This window comes from Somniosus microcephalus, chromosome 1 (assembly GCF_052327205.1).
Source record: "Somniosus microcephalus isolate GS21.2 chromosome 1, FLI_Smic_1.0, whole genome shotgun sequence".
NCBI lineage: Eukaryota > Metazoa > Chordata > Chondrichthyes > Squaliformes > Somniosidae > Somniosus > Somniosus microcephalus.
Window position 1 is genome coordinate 357874683 of NC_140987.1, and position 21569 is coordinate 357896251.

Genomic DNA, 21569 nt, shown 5'->3' on the forward strand with positions numbered 1-21569 from the left:
TATTTTTCCGTGTCGTTTTTGGCCCATCTGTACGATTTTTTGGTGTTGTACAGTTTACTGGGTTGTGTTTCTATGTTTGTTTCTGTCTTTTTGAGGAACATAGTAATTTGACTGTGATCTGACAGTGTTGTTTGTGGTTTGACTGTGAATGCTCTGAAAGAGGATGGGTCTAAGTCTGTAATCATATAGTCTACTGTGCTGCAGCCAAGAGGTGAGCAATAGGTCGATCTTCCTAGGAGGTCTCCTATGAACCTACCATTGACAATGTACAGACCCAGGTTTCGACAGAGCTGTAGTAGCTGTTTTCCGTTGGTATTTGACTGCTTGTCGCAGTTATGCCTGTATGGAAGGGAAGGGATGTCAAAGTGGTTATTCCCGAAAACATAATTGTTTCCCTGATTATTGGTGAAGTCTGGTTCTTCGCCCGTTCTTGAATTGAGGTCCCCACAGATCAACACGTTCCCCTGGGCCTGGTATTGGATAATTTCCCCCTCCATGTTGGAGAAGGTGTCCTCTTTAAAGTACGGGGAATCGATTGGAGGGATATAAAGTGCGCAAATGTAAACATCTTGGGTGTTTGAGATAATCTCCCTCTCAAGTTTGAGCCACATATGGTTTTCGCCCTTTTTTATAAATTTGATGTAATTCTTAAGTTCTGTTTTAAACCAGATCAGTATGCCTCCGGAGTCTCTGCCTTGGGTTACACTTGGTAATTTATTGGAGGGGACCACTAGCTCAGTGTACCCTTGGGGACAGCCAGTGTGTCCTTTTCCTTTATACCAAGCTTCCTGTAAAATGATAATATCTAGGTCTTTAGTTTCATCTATGAACTCTGGGGTCCTACTTTTCACTTCTCGCACTGAAGAGCGTAGACCTTGGATATTCCAGGTCGAAATATATAAGGATTTCATGTTAAGTTTGATCTTTTACTATGATAGGTTAAAGAGTGGTACGTGTTTGTCGTGTCTAAGTGTGGGGAAAAAAAAGATCACTTCAGTTGTCTATAAAAGTTAATACAATTTGGTTACAGTTCTTTCTATTAATTAGTCCTTGATCCATAAGGCGGAAGTAGATGCTGCTGCACATCTGCTTATTGTCTCTTAATGGATTGTTTCTGTCTGAGGTATTGCGTACGTCCTGTGCATCTCTCCCTCTGTCTGGCTGGGAGCGGTCCTATTCCCCTGTGGGACAGGAGTGGTGCAGGTCTGATATTGTTGTTTTGCATGGGGATCCTCTCTGGTCTCGGTTGGTGTGTTGGTGGTCCTTGTAGTGTTCCTGATATGTACCCCGCTGATCTCTGGTGGTCGGGGGGGGGTCCTCTTGGAGCCTGGGTATGGACCCGGTTAAAAGCGACGTCCTTCAGGGCTTTAGCAAAGATCGATATTCTTTGCCTTTGGATGTGGACGTGGTCGTAAAGACATTCCTCATCGAGGGTGGGGTGTTGGGCCAGGTGTACGTTGTGGTTTGATTCGCAGTCTCTTGCTATGCTGGCATTTATCTCATGAATTGTGTTGTTGTTGAAGTCTGTTCTCGGCAATATTGTGGAAACAGTGATTCTAGTGTTTGGAAATGTACTGCTTGCCTTCCTAATCATTGCTCTGAGCGATGTTGCTACTTCTTTCTGTTGGGTCTTTAGGTCATTTGTGCCCGTGTGTATTATTATGTGTTGGGGGGAGCCTAATCTGGCTTTGGTCAGCCATCCCATGGCTCTGTTTGTTGTTGGGCACCAGATCTTTTCTACTTTACTTCTAGGGAATAGCTTTTTCTCCCATAGAAATTTCCCATTTGAGTCTGAGTATTACGACGTCAGCCTTGTTTGTGTTTACTGTCTGGTGGCTTTCGCTTGGACTCATAGTGTGTGTGCTGGGCTGGGGTGTCTGGTGTGTGCGTACCTCTTGTGAGCGGCTCGCTTGTGGTTCCACGGTGGTGGGGGAAGATTGCGAATCAGTATGCTGGTCGGTCTGTGTGGCACCCCTTGTATTGTGTGTCTGTTGCTTTTGTTCCGTGTGGGAGTGCAGCCGTTCCGTCCGGCTCTGTCTTGTCTTATCTCTAGCCTCTGGTTGCTGGTCTAATGGTGTTATCTCTCCTCTATGGCTCTCTTCTTTTTCCTGCAGCTCTTTCACCTGATTCCTAAGTAGATTCACCTGGTTCTCAAGTAGCTTCAGCTCTCTCTTGTGTCTCTCCCTCTCCTGATTTTGATCGTCATTCATTTTGAGGAAGTCCTCTCTAAGTTTAACCATCTCTATCTCTAATTGATTAAATTTATCTTTTGGTTGTATCTGGCTGTGTGATCCCGGGGTATGTGTCTGGTCGGCCCTGGAAGGCTCACTCACTTCCTGGCTATGCTGCTCTTCTCTTGGTGAGCTGGGAATGGTAGGGGGACTATGTGTGGCTTCCTCCCTGGTAGTTATGCTGGGGTTTGTCAGTTGTATCGTGTGGCTGTGGTTCCCCGGGGTTAGTGTCTGGTTTGAACTGTGTGGCTCGTTCACCTCCTGACCAGGCAGATTTTCTCCTGGTAAGTTGTCAATGTTGGGGGGAGTGCGGGCCACTCTGGGGCTGTTCCTTCCCCCCTTAGTTAATCTTTTCAGTGTCCTGAAGGCCGTTGCAAATTTGTCGAGGTTGCCTTGCACTAATATTGTTCCGGTATTGTACGCGTTGACCGTCGTGGTTGAACTGTCTCCTGGTGTGTTAATTTTCATTATGGACCCATTTGCGGTATTTTCTAGCTTAACATTGGTATAGTGTGATTTTATTGCTGTGATCCAAGCCGCTGGCTGATCTGAGTAGAAAATGAGGTTACTTTTTGTCCCATTGTTGTAACAGTCAGCAAAAAGTGTTTCTGGTTTTTCTCTCATCTGCTCATGCTTGATCGCTTTTATAGCTTTTTTTGCGGTGTTGGGGGGAATCTGGAGGCGGGGCTGTTGTGGATCTTCTGATTCGCTCATTTTTGGTAAAGTATTGTTGATCTTCGAATAAGCTTTTCTGGGGCCCCGGGTTTGGTGTTTCCCTCTCCCTGTTCGCGAACTTTCCCGGTCCCCCTCTCCGACCCCGTGGTCCCTGGGCCTCGGCTTCTGGGTTCACCCTTCTCAGGTCTGGGTCTGTGAGCCGCTGTTTCCCGGTGCCTTCGGGCTGTTCCCCTCCCCCTCAGAGGTCTCTGTGCCTCTGTCTTGGCCTGGCTCCTCGGGCCTTTCCCTGGCTTCAGTCTCCCTCCCTGGGCCCTGTACTCACAGTCTTGGTTTGCTTCTGGAAGCCTTCTGGTTGCTCCCCTTCTCCTCAGAGGTCTCTGGGCCTGGCTCCTCGGGCCTTTCCCGGGCTTTCTATCCCAGCCGCCGCTCGGGCTGTGCCTCGTTCGCCGTTCGGGTGCTGGACTGCGGTCGTCGCTCGGGTGCTGGACTGCGGCCGTCGCTCGGGTGCTGGACTGCGGTCGTCGCTCGGGTGCTGGACTGCGGCCGCCGATCGGGCCGTGTCTCGTTCGCCGCTCGGGCTCCCCGAGTCACCTCGTTCCGGCTGCCGCTGCGTCTCCGTGCGGCCTCCCTGATTCGCCTCGTTTCCCGAAGCGGCCTCCCCGAGTCTCCTCGCTCCGGCTGCCGCTGCGTCTCCGTGCGGCCTTCGCCGAGTCACCGCGCCTCGGTTCCCGATGCGGCTGAGTCACCTCGCTGCTGCTGTGGCCCCGTGCGGCCGCTGTTCTTTGGTTTGTATATTTTTTTTTTTCCCTTATTTCTTTTTATTTCTTTGGCTTTTTTTTTCTAATTTCCTCTGGGTTTTTTTTTCCTTTGGTGGTCTCTTTGGTGGTCTTTTCCTTCCTTACTTAATCTAGACTAAACTAAACTTAAACTTAACTAAACAAAACTAAACTAACTTAACTAGAACTAAATTTAACTTTAAAACCTTTTAAAACTTGAAATGAACCTTTTTTTCCCCACTTTAAACACTAAAAACACTAAAAATTCAGCAGCCCATCTTCAGCGTGTGTATTCACTGCCTGCCACTCGGAAAAAGAGCCATTTATTCCAACTCTGCTTCCTGTCTGCCAACCAGTTCTCTATCCAAGTCAGTACCTTGCCCCCAATCCCATGTCCCTTAACTTTACACGCTAATCTCTTATGCGGGACCTTATCGAAAGCCTTTTGAAAGTCCAAATAGGATGGGTCTATTGTTTATGTTTCATTCCAGTTTCTGCTAACAGTTCTGGATGGTTGTTTTCTATAGGTTTGAGAGAAAATAAGTAATTTGAATGTCATGAAAGATTGTCAAGTTAATTTAGAGGGTTGTTACATAGAAACATAACTTGAATTTGCCACGACTTACTTTAAGGCCAAGCAGAGATATATAAAGTGGTCTGAAGTTTCCTAATTAATATACAGGAATGATTAGAAGATTACATGGGACCAGTAGTATTTTTCTTTTATGCCTATTAAAGATAGAGATGATTCTAGCATTGCAATATATCTTATTATATGAAATCATTTAAGGCAAAGAGTTATGACATTTTTAAGGAAGTGCAAATAAAGGTTTCCTTGGTCTTATCGCAAGTTCTGAGGAAAGTGAAGTACCTGCAATAAAGAAATTGCCTTTACAAAAATGACTCGATGTGCAAACCTTTCTAAATAAAGAATGTAAGCAATCATCTACAAATTAAAAAGGAAAACGTGCAATTGCTGGAAATCTGAAATAAAATCAGAAAATGCTAGAAATACACTGCAGCCTGCCACCATCTTAAAAAGACAGCTTAATATTTTGGGTGTCAATACTTCAGAACTGGAGGCTGAAAGTTAAGAGTCCCTTGATGGGACTGAACTAAACCAAGAGGGGAGAACAGCAGGTAAAAGTCAAGTGTTAGAAAAGCTGATCCTGTATATTTTTGCACAAGTAAAATCATAGAAGTTGGAAGGTGCATCGATTTCTGTGTTTCTTGGCTCTTGTTCTCCCATGCTAATTTTCTGGTATTTGGTATCTGAATAGTGGAACGGATTAGACTAGTTTCTGCAAGTTGCTTTTGGCTGGTATTAAATTTGCGTGCATGTTGAAATATACCTGAACTTTTTTTCTGCCTTGATCTTTTTGGATCCTCACTTTTGATGGCTTGGTTTTGATTCCGATCATGCAAAGTGATGACTTTGCTCACGCTGTTTGTGAAGCTGTTTTTGGTTCTAGATGTGAACTTTGCCTGTTATGAGATCTTGGTTTTGTTTACATTTAAAAGACGAGAATGCTTTCATCTGGGTGAGGATTTAATTACCCAAACGGAACTGACTTACTGACTTCCATTGCCTTTTCTTGCTTTGTTCTGCATTGGTAGACTATATTTCATATTGTAGCATAGCACTGAATTGCTCTAAATGTTGCATATCAGGCAAATTTTGTCCAATGGTTTGTGATTGCAGAATCTGGCTCTTCAGCTGAAGCCCCCAAAGGGGTTGTCACAGAAGTGCCTGAACAGGCCTCAGTGGAAGTAACAGTAGAGAAATCTGAAACTGAGCAACTCTCAGAGACAGATGAAAGTGGTAAGGATAAGGTCGAAGGTGGGTCCTGACTTGCATTGTTTTCCCATCAAGTGGATACAGCATTTTAGATGTTATTTGGTTCTCTCGTGAACCGTTAAACCAAATCGATTCAAACATAGTGACATTGATTACTTAGGATTATAAATTTGGTACTTAAGATTAGGCAAATTATACCCATGCATCGTCATTGGTTTATAATTGACGTTGCTATAAAAAGAGAAGTGCTTCATACGGTCTAGGTAACATTTTTATAGTGGTACGTGGCTTATTGAAAACAGAAGACGTGTGGCCCTACTGGTGCAGCTGTTGATATGCTCACTTGTATTGCTCTCAGAATAATGGGGGAATGTAGAATGGTAACCTATTTTTAGATGACTAATAGCAGGAAACCAATTATTTTTGCTTTGTAGTTCTAGATCTGTGAATTTGAATTCATTGTATTATACTTTTCTTGATTATACCAATTCTAGTGTAACATCGCACATTTCAATTTTTCTTATTTTATTTCATGTTATTTATGCAGTTCATTAAAAATAAACTATAATCTGTTGTAAATGTATTTACAACAAAGATTTCGACAATTCCATTAGTTAAAAAGCAATATAGTTTGGCACTAAATGTTTGATTTGTTACAGGAAAAGAACCCAAGTCAAAGATATTGGGGATGATGAAGAGGAAAGTTCAATGTCAGTTGTTAACGATTGGCTTTGTGTGAGGGATAGATGGCTCGTAGTCTGGGGGGAAAACAAGTGACAGCAAGAGAAAGAATTTGATAAATGATTCAGTAAGAAGTCTGGTTTAGTTAAGATTCTTTTGAAACTGATTTCATCAAGAGTCAATCAGCCTCTGGAACACGCATACATATATTTAATAACTTACTGCAGAAGTGAAAACTAACAAATGCAAAGTACCCAGTACAGTAAGTGCTGCATTTTCTGTATTAAAGACATCACCCTTTTTAATTGGTTAGGCTCTTAAACGTGAAGATCATATTCCCAAAAAGCACTTTAAGATAGTAATTGCAAACATTTGATGAAACATGTGCTTTTTGGGAAAGGTGTGAAGCGCCTACAGTCTTTGTGATTCCAACATGGTACATGATTAGCAGGAAAGGGAAAAGCTGTATTGTCAGTTGATGTGGCATTATAAACTCCAGGTGTATGTTGTACACTGTCTCTCTTACCTTGTCCATTTAGAAACTGCATTTGTGGTCAGCAGCAGCTGCTTTGTAGTTCTAGATCTGTGTTGTCACCTGAATGACATTCTCTGAGATTGAAATTTATTCTGCTCCTAATTATTTTCTTTATTGACGGTAACTTTGTTGCTGACTTCAGTGAGCTTCTCCTGTTCTGATAAGATCTCTGATAATAAGATCACTGCTAATTCTGGTGTTAAATAGGATGATTCCCTCATCATTGTTGTTGCTAGATACTGTGCAGAATTTGGTAAAAGTTTTTTCTTTCCTCTTCTGACAGCATCAGCAGTTGTACCAGTCAGTGCTAGGCCTGACATCCCATCACATGCACCTTATCTTCTGATTGGTGGAGGAACTGCATCGTTTGCAGCAGCTAGATCTATCCGTGCACGAGATCCTGGAGCAAGGGTGGGTAACAACCTCACTTCTTCATGAGACGGCTTTCTAATTAAGTGCATATCTGGGCTGCCCCTTCCCCTATGGTGTTTAGCTGATTAAGGCAATCTGTGCTAGGTTAGCTGATCTCTGGCAGGGCAGAAATAGGAGAGCTACAACTGATCTCAGCATCCCTGGGTTAGAGCAGGGAAAGTCAGCCAGACTGCCAGCTCCAGATAGCTCATTAGTGACCCCTGCTGTAAGTGAATGTGTGTGAAAGTTAGTTGAAGACAGAATCATGGCCCCTACAGTCGAGTACCAGGCTGATATTGTCTATTCAGGTTCGTAGACAAAGAATGGCCACTTGAGCTAAGTATTGAAGGGTGCCTGGTACCAGTGGAACTCTATTTGTAGAGTATGCCTTGAGAAGTAGGGGAAAAATCAATCCATATACAGTAGTCCTGGTGAGGGATGTTGTGTTCTCAATTTCTAACATAGCAAATTTAGTTTAATTTACAATTTTATACATATTCCCAGAAAAAAAATTGGAAAATGTTACGTTTTACAAAATTTTATTATTTCAAAAGATGTAGCAGATGTAATGGTTGAAGAATTTTTATAAATATACATACAATAAGGTGAGTGAATAACTAGAAACTGATTAAAGGGGATGAGTCACATGACATCAGTTTGACTCGTGGATTACAAGATGGTGGTGGTTTTATCGTGATTTTGGGTCATCTGTTTGTTTACAAACAAAAGTAAATGTGTGAACTCAGTTTTAAAGACTAAGAAATATTGTGTGCTCATTGATTATTTTTCAGTGAATCTTTGCACTGGTCAAGGTAGAAATCCTTAGTGCAGTGGAATGGAGTTTTCTTCCACTTTCGACACCAAAGGGGCAATTTTCTGAGTTTGCGCTGTTTGTTGGGATTCTCAGAATTAATGAACAGAAAATCATGGGCAGTACACTTGAGACTTCTCAATTTGCGTGGGAAGTGTGCAGTGCTTCCTGCTAGTAGCATGAAATCTGAAAATCAGCCCTCAAATGCCAATTTTGAGTGCTCCAAATAAAGGGTAGAACAGCAGATGCAGAGTGTGGTTTTCTTTATTCTGCTTTCCCAATGTGCCTCAATCTAACCTAAATAGAGCACACTACTCCGTCAATGAGAGTTTTGCACTTGCATCAGTCGTCACTGAACCTGATGGGCAGAAATCTGTGCTGATGATGGATAGTGATGTGCTGCTGGCACATGCCTATTGGGGACTGTCCAGGATCATTTCACATAGGATCCTTCCAGCCAGCATCAACGTTCAGCTGTGTGTAGGTTTGGGGCAAGGGGTTCACTTCTACTGTTAAAACAGTGAAATGGGAGTGCTGGTTCATTTGTTTTGAATATATGCCCTCTTTTATATGTACATCCAAAAGTACTGTGGAAACAGGATTATCAGACTGTTGGATTTGACATAAAAATTCTGCAAATTTGGAAATTGTAGCTTTCAAAAAAAATAGAATCCTATTTCTCACAGACTTTGAAGCTTAGCTTAAGCTAACATGTCCTATTGGAATGGAATGAAGAATTCTTTAATGTGTATCTCATGGTGACAAAATCATTTCATAAGCTTTTTTCATGTTGTGAGAAAGTTCTGCACAACATAGATATGTTTTCTAAGTTCATTATAAAAAAATAATAATGAGTAACAACTTGTTACATAATGGAACTTGATGGCCAGTATCTGATTTAGTGCTTTGTAATTCGCCTGACTAACTTGTATAAAAGTTCTAACGTTTACAGATTGTGTGTTTGTGTTTTATTAAATATATTTTGGGTCTGAGTTTGAGATATGGTCTATGATGGCAAAATGTACATACTTTAATGAGATTTTGCATGAGGCAGTTCCTCATCGGTATATTAAAATTGGTGTGTCCTTTCAGCATTCTATATGGAGTTTTCAGTGTTAAGTGCCTCCACACCCTGTTAGATTTATAATTGCCTGTGATGCCTGCAGGTGATGCTCTAATAGGCTTTTCCCATTTAGAGTACTCTGTGTTTGGTTTGATTCTTTGCTGCTCAGCCTCACCAGAGAAGCTGTAGGACAGGAAATGTTGAAGGCAAAATTGATGATGAGATGAGGGCATAAACACCCTATTATAAAACAATGTGTCCTCTGACTCGCCTTGAGAGTCTCTCAGTTATCTTAGAAAAGTGAGCAGAGTAGTAGAATCCAAAAAGGCAGGACTTGAGTTGATAAAATAGAAGATGATTGAGTTTCTGCGATACAGCAGTCTACCTAAGAAATAAATAAATACTTCCCAGCTGTGATGTGCACGTTTGTTGTATGGGCAGCCCCTAGTACTTCAGCAAGGTGGAGGTGTATAACAGCATATTTATTGGAGTTGGGTCGTAGTTTGGATTCTCAAGTGTTTGATATGTTGTATATGTTTTAGGTCCTGATAGTTTCGGAGGAACCAGATTTGCCATACATGCGGCCGCCGCTTTCGAAAGAACTCTGGTTTTCTGATGACTCCAGTGTACCAGAAACACTGAGGTTTAAGCAATGGAATGGAAAAGAGAGGAGGTAAGTGTATGACATCGCTAAATCTTAAATTTAACAGTTGCTTAGCAGGTGTGTCTTTTCTGTTCAAACTTAACATTGCAGAATGTTAATGGAAATTTTGCTTTAATTTTTTTCTTCCTAAAAAAAAAACCATTGGTAGAGAACAGGGAGCAAATAACCTATTTTCCCTTCTTGTTTAGCTAACAGTTATTTAGTGGGAGGCAAGTATGTGCTTACAACATAATCTGAAGGGGGTGGGGGGGAAATCAACCAGGGTTCCCACTGCAGATCAACTGCCTCCTCAAAACCAGTTTCTGCAGCAAGGCCAGCCAGATTATGCGACAGCAGAATGTAGATTATGGAAAGTCTATTTGTAGCTTGGGTGCATCTCGATTGATTAAAATAACAAACTAGGAGATGCATTGTTGTAATTTTAAATGGGGAAACTCACTGCTGAGACTGTGCTCATTATACAATGAGAAACAATTTGTAAATATTGGCACTTTAAACATTTCGAACATGGGCTAGATTTGAGCTTCTGCAAAGCCATGTGATTAAGGAATTAAAATCAGTGATCCCCATGCATTTCATTTTTTGTTCAGTCATCTGCCTAGCGGGTGTTCTGAATTTGAACGCTGTTAGGTGTCACCATTTTTTTAAATAATCGCCATTGATTTGCAGTTTGTTAATCCCTCTTCATTTCGCATTTTATGCACGTCACCACCTAAACTGGATTAAGTTTTTGCGAAACCAACTGATTAAGTAATTGAAATCAATGGGGTTAGATAATCCCCATACATTTCATCTTTTCAGATAAAGCATAAAATTGTGAAATGCATAGAGGTTAGCATGCTGCAAATCAATAAGAATATAAAAAAAAAACTGTATTAAGGCAGCAAGCATTCCACTACAATTACAATACAGGAGTCTGCTTAGGGAAGAAAAACAAGAAAAAGGTGAAATTAAATTCTGTAGTGGTTTCAGTGGCTGCAAAAACATTGAACACTAGGGATCCTGGGATCTGGGCCGTGAAATTTCTTTGTGGGATAATAAGTGCAAATTTGTCTAAAATTCTCTCTCCACTATTTTAGCGGAGATGTTAACCCTTTTAAATGGGTTAAGCAGCAGAAAGGGGAATTTTGGATGAATGCGTTTGTACCTATTATCCCACAGTGTAATTTAAAGGCCCTGATTTTTAAATTGTAATGTTGATGCTCAATTTCAAAGGTGTAAAAGAAGTTTGTTTAATCTGCAATTTCCATGTTTGCAGCATTTATTTCCAGCCCTCCTCTTTCTATGTCGGTCCTCAAGACTTGCCTTTTGTGGAGAATGGAGGAGTGGCGGTGTTGACTAACAAAAAAGTAAGTCCTAAAATTCGAATTCAGTGATTGTGCCACGTTAACACCAGATTCTATAGTGATGTTAGAAATGGTAGGGGTGTTGTATAATTTTTCATAAATACATATGAATATAGCAATACACTACACATTTTTATGTAGGGAATAGCTTAGGTACTGCACATTCTTATTGCACTTGATCGAAATATGTCTGCTTCTCATTTTTTCTTTTGTTTTCGTGGCCTTACATTTCTCTGGCAATACTTTGGAGTAGTAGCACATTTGATATAGTGTGGAATCGAGTTTGGTTATAAACACAAAGGGTACAAAACCGTTGAGATGTTTTGTTGTAGGAAGGCCTTGCTTAATTACAAGATTTGTTTGCTTTCTGTTTCTGCAGGTTGTACACATGGATGTTCGAGGGAATAAAATAAAATTAGACAATGATTCAGAAATAACATACGATAAATGTTTAATAGCAACAGGTAAATGCCTGATGTATTTTAACACATGCAGTCCTTTGAGTTTAGCTCATGGCCTCTTCTGAGCTTCATTCTTATTACAGTGTATATTTTATATGTTCGGTTAAGCACTTTGTGCTATTTAGTATCAGTGATAAAGCGAGCAAAAGAATGAATGTTTTTCACCTATAGCAGAAGAGTTTCTGAAATTATTCATTTATTGTGAACAGTAAATAACTTCAGAAACTATTGTGCGAACAAACTGACTGTTTCCTCTGACTAGTGTTTTATTTTTAAATGTGTAACTTGGCTTCTCCTCTCTATCTGATCTCCCCTGGCCACACCCCTATGATCGTATGGTGAGAGATAAGGAACTCAGTGAGTGATGATAGCAGGGGAAAACCCACGACCCACCCTTTCATGCACTGTACCATCTTTTTGTTTTATTACTGCAATGTTTGACATACTTTCTCAAATGATTTCCAGAACTTTTGCTTACATTTGTTTTTTTCTTTCTCCCCCTCCTTTTCTGTTTTCCTTACTCAGTTTTCTGCTTGTGTCCCTAGGTGGAATTCCACGTAACCTTCCAGCACTTGAAAGAGCAGGAGAAGAGATGCAAAAGAGGACAACTCTATTCAGAAAGGTAACTGCAGTATTACTTCTGTGACTTGTGCCACATATCTGGATTCCATTTTTTGTGATTACATGTCCACTACTACCACTTTTTGCATTTAAGCTCCAATACAGTGTGGCAAAAAGATAATTGTACGTATGGAACAGGAGCATTCCAGTTTCAGTCTCTGGTCTGTTACGTTAGCTGATGGGGATAGTAGTAGAAGCACTACAATTGGTCTCAGCACTCAACAAGGGATGGGTAAATTAACCAGGGGTACTGCACCTGTTTGATATTCAGTGATCCCTCATAGAATGTGTGTGCACTCGTGGACGTGTTAAGGGCAGGATGAGATTGATTCCCTCCAGAGTCAAATAGCCTATTGACGCTCACTGTCTAGGTTCACACATTGCCAGTTAGTGGAGGTACCAGAGGGCTGCCACCACCCATGGAACCACAAGAGTCAGCTGCATCAGGAAAATCGGGATAAAAAAACTTATCGGACATTACCACATGCTAGTCAACTGTACTGCATCGTTTGATCACAGGAACATAAGAAATAGGAGCTGGAGTAGGCCATTTGGCCCTTCAAACCTGCTCTGCCATTCAATAATATCATGGCTGATCTACTACCTCAACTCCACCTTACCGGACTATCCCCATATCCCTTAATTCCCACAAAATTAGCGACCTCTATCTTGAACTCAACTGAGCATCCACAGCTCTCTGGGGTAGAGAATTCCAAAGATTCACAACCCTTTGAGTGAAAAAATTTCTCCTCATCTTAGCCCTAAATGGTCTACCCCTTATTCTGAGACTGTGACCCCGTATTCTAGATTCCCCAGCCAGGGGAAACATTTTCCCAGCATTAACACTGTCAAGCCCTTTAAGAATTTTATGTTTCAATGAGATCACCTTTCATTCTTTTAAACTCTAGGGAATATAGGCCTAGTCTACTCAATCTCTCCTCATAGGGTAATCCCCTCATCCCAGGAACCAATCTAGTGAACCATCATTGCACTCCCTCGAAGGCAAGTATGTCTTTCCTTAGGTAAGGAGACCAGAACAGTACACAGTACTCCAGGCGTGGCCTCACCAATGCCCTGTATAATTGTAGTAAGATTTATTTACTCTTATACTCTAATCCCTTTGTAACAAAAGCTAACATACCATTTGCTTTCCTAATTGCTTGCTGTACCTGCATGTTAACTTTCTGTGATTCATGTACAAAGACACCCAGGTCCCTCTGAATGCAAACATTTCCCAGTCTCTCACCATTCAAACAATATTCAGCTTTTTTGTTTTTCCTACCAAGGTGGATAACTTCACACTTCCCCACATTGTATTCCATTTGCCTTGTTCTTGCCCACTCAGTCAACCTGTCTGTATCTCTCTCTAGCCTCTCTGCATCCTTCTCACAGCTTACTTTCCCACCTAACTTTGTGTCATCAGCAAACTTGGATATGTTGCACTCCGTCCCTTCATCTAAGTCATTAATATAGATTGTAAATAGCTGAGGCCCAAGCACTGATCCTTGCGGCACCCCGCTAGTTACAGCCTGTCAAGCCACAAAAGTCTTGTTTATTCTTACTCTCTGTTTTCTGTCCATTAACCAATCCTCAATCCATGCTAATATATTACCCCCAATCCCATGAGCCTTAATTTTGTGTAATAACCTCTTGTATGGCACCTTATCGAATGCTTTTTTTAAATCCAAATATACTACATCCACTGGTTCCCCCTTATCCATCCTACTCGTTACATCTTCAAAAAACTCTTAACAGATTTGTCAAACATGATTTCCCTTTCATAAAACCATGTTGACTTTGCCTAATCATATTATGATTTTCTAAGTGCCCTGGTACTACATCCCTGATAATAGATTCTAGCATTTTGCCTACTATTGATGTCAGGCTAACTGGCCTATAGTTTCCTGTTTCTTCTCTTCCTCCTTTTATTAAATAGCGGGGTTATGTTTGCTACCTTCCAATCCTTGGGGACTGTTCTAGAATCTAGGGAATGCTGGAAGATTATTACCAGTGCATCCACTATCTCTGCAGCTACCTCTTTTAAAACCCTCGGATGCAGGTTGCCAGCTCTAGGGGATTTGTCGCCACTTAGTCCCATGATTTCTCCAGTACTATGTCTTTACTTCTACTGATTTCTATAAGTTCCTCATTCTCTCTAGACCCTTGGTTCCCCATTATTTCCGGAATGTTTTTTGTGTCTTCTACCGTGAAGTTAGATACAAAGTATTTGTTTAATATCATTGCCATTTCCTTATTGCCCATTATAATTTCTCCTGTCTGCCTCTAATGGACCCACGTTTACTTTCCCTAATCTCTTCCTATTTACATACCTATAGAAACGTTTACAATCTGTTTTTATGTCTCTTGCTAATTTACTCTCATTCTTCTTTCTCTTTCCTTATCAATTTCTTGGTCCTCCTTTGCTGAATTCTAAAATCCTCCCAATCCTCAGGCTTACTATTTTTGGCAACATTATAAGCCTCTTCCTTTGATCTAATACTATCTTTAACTTCTCTTGTTAGCTACGGTTGGACCACTTTTCCTGTGGGGTTTTTGTGCCTTAAAGGAATGTATATTTGTTGTAAATTATGTATTCTTTAAATGCTAGCCATTGCTTCTCTACTGTCATACCTTTTAATGTAGTTTCCCAATCTACCTTCACCAACTTGCCCCTCATGCCTACATAGTTTGCTTTGTTTAGATTTAAGACCCTAGATTTTGATATAACAAAATCACTTTCAAACTCAATATAAAATTCTATCATATTATAAGAACATAAGAAATAGGAGCAGGAGTAGGCCATTTGGCCCCTCGAGCCTGCTCCACTATTTAATAAGATCATTGCTGATCTGATCTTGGCCTCAACACCACTTCCCTGCCCGCTCCCCATAACCCTTGACTCCCTTATCGTTGAAAAATTTATCTCCACCTTAAATATATTCAATGACCCAGCCTCCACAGCTCTTTGGGGAAGAGAATTCTACAGATTCATGACCCTCTGAGAGAAGAAATTCCTCCTCATCTCCGTTTTAAATGGGCGACCCCTTATTCTGAAACTATGCTCCCTAGTTCTAGATACCCCCACGAGGGGAAACATCCTCTCTGCATCTACCTTGTCAAGCCCCCTCAGCATCTTCTATGTTTCAATATGATCACCTCTCATTCTTTTAAACTCCAATGACTATAAGCCCAACCTGCTCAACCTTTCTTCATAATACAACCCCTTCATCTCGGGAATCAACCGTGTGAACCTTCTCTGAACTGCCTCCAATGCAAGTATATCCCTCCTTAAATAAGGAGACCAAAACTATACGCAGTACTCCAGGTATGGTCTCACCAACGCCCTGTACAGTTGTAGCAGGACTTCCCTACTTTTATACTCCATCCCCCTTGCAATAAAGGCCAACATTCCATTTGCCTTCTAATTACTTGCTGTACCTACATGCTAACTTTCTGTGTTTCATGTACAAGGACTCCCAGATCCCTCTGTGCTATAGCATTTTGTAATCTCTCTCCATTTAAAGAATAATTTGCTTTTTTATTTTTCCTACCAAAGTGGATAACCTCACATTTTCCCACATTATACTCCATCTGCCACATTTTTGCCCACTCACTTAGCCTATTTATATCTCTTTGCAGATTCGTTGTGTCCTCCTCACAACTTGCTTTCCCATCTATCTTTGTATCATCAGCAAATTTGGCTACATTACACTCTGTCCCTTCATCCAAGTCATTAATATAGTTTGTAAATAGTTGAGGCCCCAGCACTGATCTCTGTGGCACCCCACTAGTTACAGTTTGCCAACTGGAAAATGACCCATTTATCTCAACTCTCTGGCTAACTAACAGAAAACAATCATCTATCCATGCTAATATATTACCCCCAACCCCGTGAGCTCTTTTCTTGTGCAGTAACCTTTTATGTGGCACCTTATCGAATGCCTTCTGGAAATCCAAATACACTACATCTACTGGTTCCCCTTTATCCTCCCTGCTCGTTACATCCTCAAAGAACTCCAGCAAATTTGTCAAACATGATTTCCCTTTCATAAAACCATGCTGACTCTGCTTGATTGTGTTATGATTTTCTAAATGTCCTGCTACTACTTCCTTAATAATGGACTCCAGCATTTTCCCAATGACAGATGTTAGGCTAACTGGTCTATAGTTTCCTGCTTTCTGTCTCCCTCCTTCCTTAAATAGGGGCGTTAGATTTGCGGTTTTCCAATCCGCTGGGACCTTTCCCGAAGCCAGGGAATTTTGGTAGATTGCAACCAATGCATGCACTATCTCTGCATCCACTTCTTTTAAGACCCTAGGATGCAGGCCATCAGGTCCAGGGGACTTGTCCACCTTTAGTCCCATTATTTTACCAAGTACTTTTTCCTCTAGTGATAGTGATTGTTTTAAGTTTCCCCTCCACACTCCCTATAGCCCCTTGATTATCTATTACTATTGGGATATTTTTAGTGTCTTCCACCGTGAAGACCGATACAAAATATTTGTTCAAAGTCTCCGCTGTTTCCTGTTATTAATTCCCCAGACTCATCCTGTAGGCGACCAATGTTTGCTTTAGCTACTCTTTTTTTTATATACCTGTAGAAGCTCTTGCTGTCTGTGTTTATATTTCTTGCTAGTTTACTCTCTCAATCTATCATAATAATAATAATCAACTTTATTGTCATTGTTAGTGCACAAGTGCAGTACAACGAAATGTAAGCTTGCGGCTCCCGAGAGTGTACATTTTGATTAAGACATTTAACATTCAACATTCATTTGGCTTGTAATACATAAACATAAACATGATAAAGTGCATTGGCAGATGTGCAGGCTTTAGAGTTTATTTGCAGAGTTCAATAGGATGACAGCCCTGGGAAAGAAGCTGTTCCTAAATCTGGTCGTTCGGGTGCGAATGCATCTGTAGCATTTCCTTTTTTTATTTTAATTTTATTTTTAGTCATCCTTTGCTGGTTTCTCAATCTTCGCAACATTGTATGCCTTTGTTTTCAATTTGATACCATCCTTTACTTCCTTAGTTAGCCACGGAAGGTTCATCCTTCTCTTGGAGTCTTTCCTTCTCACTGGAATATATCTTTGCTGAGAGTTATGAAATATCTCTTTAAATGTCTGCCACTGCTTATCTACCATCTTATCCTTTAATCTATTTTCCCAGTCAACTTTAGCCAACTCTGCCTTCATACCTTTGTAATTGCCTTTATTTAAGTTCAGGACACTGGTTTGAGACCCAACTTTCTCACCCTCAAACTGAATTTGAAATTCTATCATGCTATGATCACTCTTTCCTAGAGGATCCTTTACTATGAGATCACTAATTAGTTCTGTCTCATTACACAGCACCAGATCTAAGGTAGCCTGCTCCCTGGTTGGTTCCACAACGTATTGTTCTAAGAAGTTACAATTTGATTTGTCCAATCAATATGAAGATTAAAATCACCCATGATTATTGCAGTACCTTTCTTACAAGCCTGCATTATTTTTTGATTTATGCTCTGTTCTACAGTGTAGCCCCTGTTAGTGGGCCTATAGACTACTCCCACCACTGACTTCTTTCCCTTATTATTTCTTATCTCCACCCAAACTGATTCTACATCTTAATCTTCTGAGCTAATATCATTTCTCACTACTGCACTGATCTCATCCTTTATTAACAGATCTACCCCACCTCCTTCCAAAATGTCAAATACCCCTGAATATTCAGTTCCCAGCCTTGGTCACCTTGCAACCATGTCTCTGTAATGGCTATTAGATCATACCCATTTACTTCTATTTGTGCCGACAACTCATCTATCTTGTTACGAATACTGCGTGCATTCAGATAAAGAGCTTTTAATTTTGTCTTTTTACCATCTTTTCCTACTCTGACCCCTCTTTCTGATGCACTCTTATGTTTATACACTCTGTCCCTTCCTGTCACACTCTGGCTATCATTACCCCTATCGCTACCCTGCACTATTGCCTTCTCCTTTCTCTTTGACTTTTTAAATTTCTGCTTACCTGACCCCCCCACAACTATTTAATTTAAAGCCCTATCTACAGCCCTAGTTATTCGATTCGCCAGGACACCAGTCCCAGCAGGGTTCAAGTGAAGCCTGTCCCAACGGAACAGCTCCCTCTTACCCCAGTACTGGTGCCAGTGCCCCATGAATCGAAACCCATTTCTCCCACACCAATCCTTGAGCCACATGTTCATCTCTCTGATTTATTTACCCAATGCAAATTTGCTTGTGGCTCAGGTAGTAATCCAGAGATTATTACCCTTGTGGTTCTGCTTTTTAATTTAGCCCCTAGCTGCTCATACTCCCTCAGCAGAACCTCTTTCTTTGTCCCGCTCTCGTGCTGTTTTGTATGGTCACTCTTCCCCAAAGGCCCCTTTACTACAAGGTTATTAATTAACCCTTTCTCGTTGCACAATACTAGATCTAAAATAGCCTGTTCCCTAGTTGGTTCCTCAACATACTGATCTAGAAAACTATCTTGTGTACATTCCATGAACTCGTCCCCCACACTATTACTGCAAATTTGGTTTGCCCAGTCTATATGTAGATTAAAGTCCCCCATGATTACTGTATTACCCTTGTTACATGCGCCTCTAATGTCCTGATTTATTCTCTGCCCTACATTACAACTACTGTTTGGGGGCCGATAAACAACTGCCACCAATGTTTTCTTCCCTTTGCTGTTTCTTAGCTCCATCCAAACTGATTCTGCTTCTTGATTTTCTGAGCTAAGATCCTCCCTCTCTGCTGTCTTTATTCCATCCTTTATTATCAGGGCTACCCCTCCTCCTTTTCCATTTTGCCCATCTCTTCTAAAAGTTAAGTATCCTGGAACATTTAGTTCCCAACCTTGGTCACTTTGCAACCACATCTCCGTAATGGCTATTGGATCAAACCTATTCATTTCTATCTGCACTATTAATTCATCTATTTTGTTGCTAATGCTTCGCGCATTCAGCTGTAGTGTCTTTAGCTTTGACCTTTTTCTATTTTTCCCCTGATGTCACCTTAGCCATTGATGCCCGATTTACCTTTGTTACTCTTTGTCGCTTCCTGACCCGCGCTGCTTATTTTTACCCAAAACTTTGCTCTGCTCTAGAGCCTTGACATTTCTCTTGCTGATTTTAAATTTACTTTTTCCTGAATCCTCCCAACCAAACCCCCCCCCCCCTGCTGCCGGCATTAGTTTAAAGCCCTTTCTGCTGCCCTAGTTATTCGATTCGCCAGGACACTGGTTCCAGCCCGGTTTAAGTGGAGCACGTCCCAACGGAACAGCTCCCAATTTCCCCAGTACTGATGCCAGTGGCCCGTGAAGTGAAACCCCTGCCTCCCACACCACTCTTTCAGCCATGGATTTAAACCTCTAATCTGTTTGTCCCTATGCCAGTTTGCACATGGCTCGGGTAACAATCCAGAAATTATTACCTTTGAGGTTCTGCTTTTTAATTTGGTTCCAAGCTCCTCAAATTCCCTCAGCAGAACCTCATTCCTAGTTCTACCTATGTCATTGGTTCCTACGTGGACCACAACAATTGGATCCTCCCCTTCCCTCTCCAAGTTCTTCTCCAGCCGCAAGGAGATGCTTTTAACCCTGGCACCGGGCAGGCAACACAACTTTCGGAACTCCCGGTCATGGCTGCAGAGAACAGTATCTATCCCCCTGACTATACTGTCCCCTACCACAACTACATTCCCTTTCACTCCTCCCTACTTAAATGGCCTCCTGCACCATGGTGCCATGGTCAGCTTGCTCATCCATCCTGCAGGCTTTTCCCTCATCCACACAGACTGCCTCCTGGATCAAAGTGCCCAGGTAACTTCCCCTCCCCGCCCCCCCCCCCCCCCCCCCCCGATGCGCCGCAATGTCTGCACCTCAGACTCCAGCTCAACAACTCTGAGCTGAAGTTCCTCAAGATGCAGATACTTAACTGCAAATGTGGTTGTCCGAGATCACAATGCTCTCCACAAGCTCCCACATGCTGTACTTGCGGCACACCATCTGCACTGCCATCCCTATATGACCTTGTTTTATTTAATTAAATTTGTATTTAAGTAACTTGGCTTACAGTTTAGTTTCTTGACTACTTATTTGATCTAGATTAAGTTATGGGTAAATGAAAAATATCTCTCTAACAAAGCACTACAAGTTGAGGCAAAAAGCATCAACTCCTTCCCCCTCTTCTCCGAATTCTCTCTCTCTCTCCAAATTCCCAAATTAAACACTCTTTAAGTACACTCCATTTAAGGCACTCTGTACAGACCATTCTGTGCTTCTACAGAACTGTTTACTTTTATACTCTAGGAGCCTCACCCAAGTTACAAGTGTTGACTCAGCTCCCCTGCTCCCGGTGATTAGCACCAGAGACTGCCACTCTCTCCAAATTCCCAAATAAAACACACTGTTTAAGTGCACTCCATTTAAGACACTCTGTGCAGAAACTACACTGCCCTGCCATTTTGTTGATTGCAAAGTTACTTTATTAATTTGGGTTATAACTCATGGTGTTACAAGATAGTTGTGATAGAAAGAAAAAGAAAGACTTGCATTTATATAGCGCTTTTCATGACCTCAGATCGTCCCAAAGCCTGTACAGCCAGTGAAATAATTTTGAAGTGTAGTCACTTTTGTAATGCAGGAAACGCGCCAGCCAATTTGCGCACAGCAAGCTCCCACAAACAGCAATGTGATGATGATCGGATAATCTGTTTTTCTAGTGATGTTGATTGAGCGATAAATATAGGCCAGGACACTGGGGATAACGTCCCTGCTCCTCCTCTTAATAGTGCTGTGGGATCTTTTGATGTCCATCTGAGAGAGCAGACAGGGCCTCGGTTTAACGTTTCATCCGAAAGACAGCACCTCCGACAGTGCAGCACTCCCTCAGTACTGCACTGGAGTGTCAACCTAGATTTTTGTGCTCAAGTCTGTGGAGTGGGACTTAATGATGCATGGCTCTCTGATGCATGAGATGATTCAGTACTTTTAGTAAGCTAGCATAAAATATGTGAAGAAAGACACCTCCTACACCCAAAGCAAAAAAACTGACATTACTTAGCTACAACAAGTGAAATGGGCTGTTGGAAAAAGCTTGTTGTGTTCATATATTTTGTTTGCATTTTAGATACTAAAATTCACCAGTGTTCAAATTGTCTTCCTTCCTACAAGTTTCTATCCTATCACAATTTGCCTTTTAATTTTCTTAACTAACTTGCATATGTCAAGCCTTCCAGTCAGGACTAATGATTGTTACATTAGTCTTCACACAATATTTGTATCTACATTCGTGTAGAAAATATGTTCTGGAACCATTTAATCTCTGATTTAGTTACACTTCTTTCACTAAGACACATCCAAAAAGATTGCTGGTTTTATGGTAGAATTATGGTTTTCCAACCTCAGTACAACTGATGCCAACACAACACCAATGCATGTCATAACACAGCATGCACTGCAACTTCTATTTACCAACAAGAATCTC

The 21569-nt window shown here is 41.3% G+C and overlaps 1 protein-coding gene across 10 annotated transcripts in view; it reads left to right on the forward strand.

Moving 5' to 3' along the window:
- Positions 1-21569, forward strand: part of aifm1 (apoptosis inducing factor mitochondrion associated 1) — a 70028-nt gene that overhangs the window by 26670 nt on the left and 21789 nt on the right. For 4 of the 10 annotated variants that reach the window (XM_085995833.1, XM_085995841.1, XM_085995881.1 and 1 more), the window contains 6 exons: positions 5385-5522; positions 6980-7107; positions 9524-9654; positions 10904-10994; positions 11371-11455; positions 11998-12074. In XM_085995833.1, coding sequence (XP_085851959.1) covers positions 5385-5522; positions 6980-7107; positions 9524-9654; positions 10904-10994; positions 11371-11455; positions 11998-12074 — 650 coding nt within the window. The remainder of the gene's footprint in view (positions 1-5384; positions 5523-6979; positions 7108-9523; positions 9655-10903; positions 10995-11370; positions 11456-11997; positions 12075-21569) is intronic. The other 6 variants (XM_085995860.1, XM_085995870.1, XM_085995895.1 and 3 more) reach the window with 3 other exon arrangements.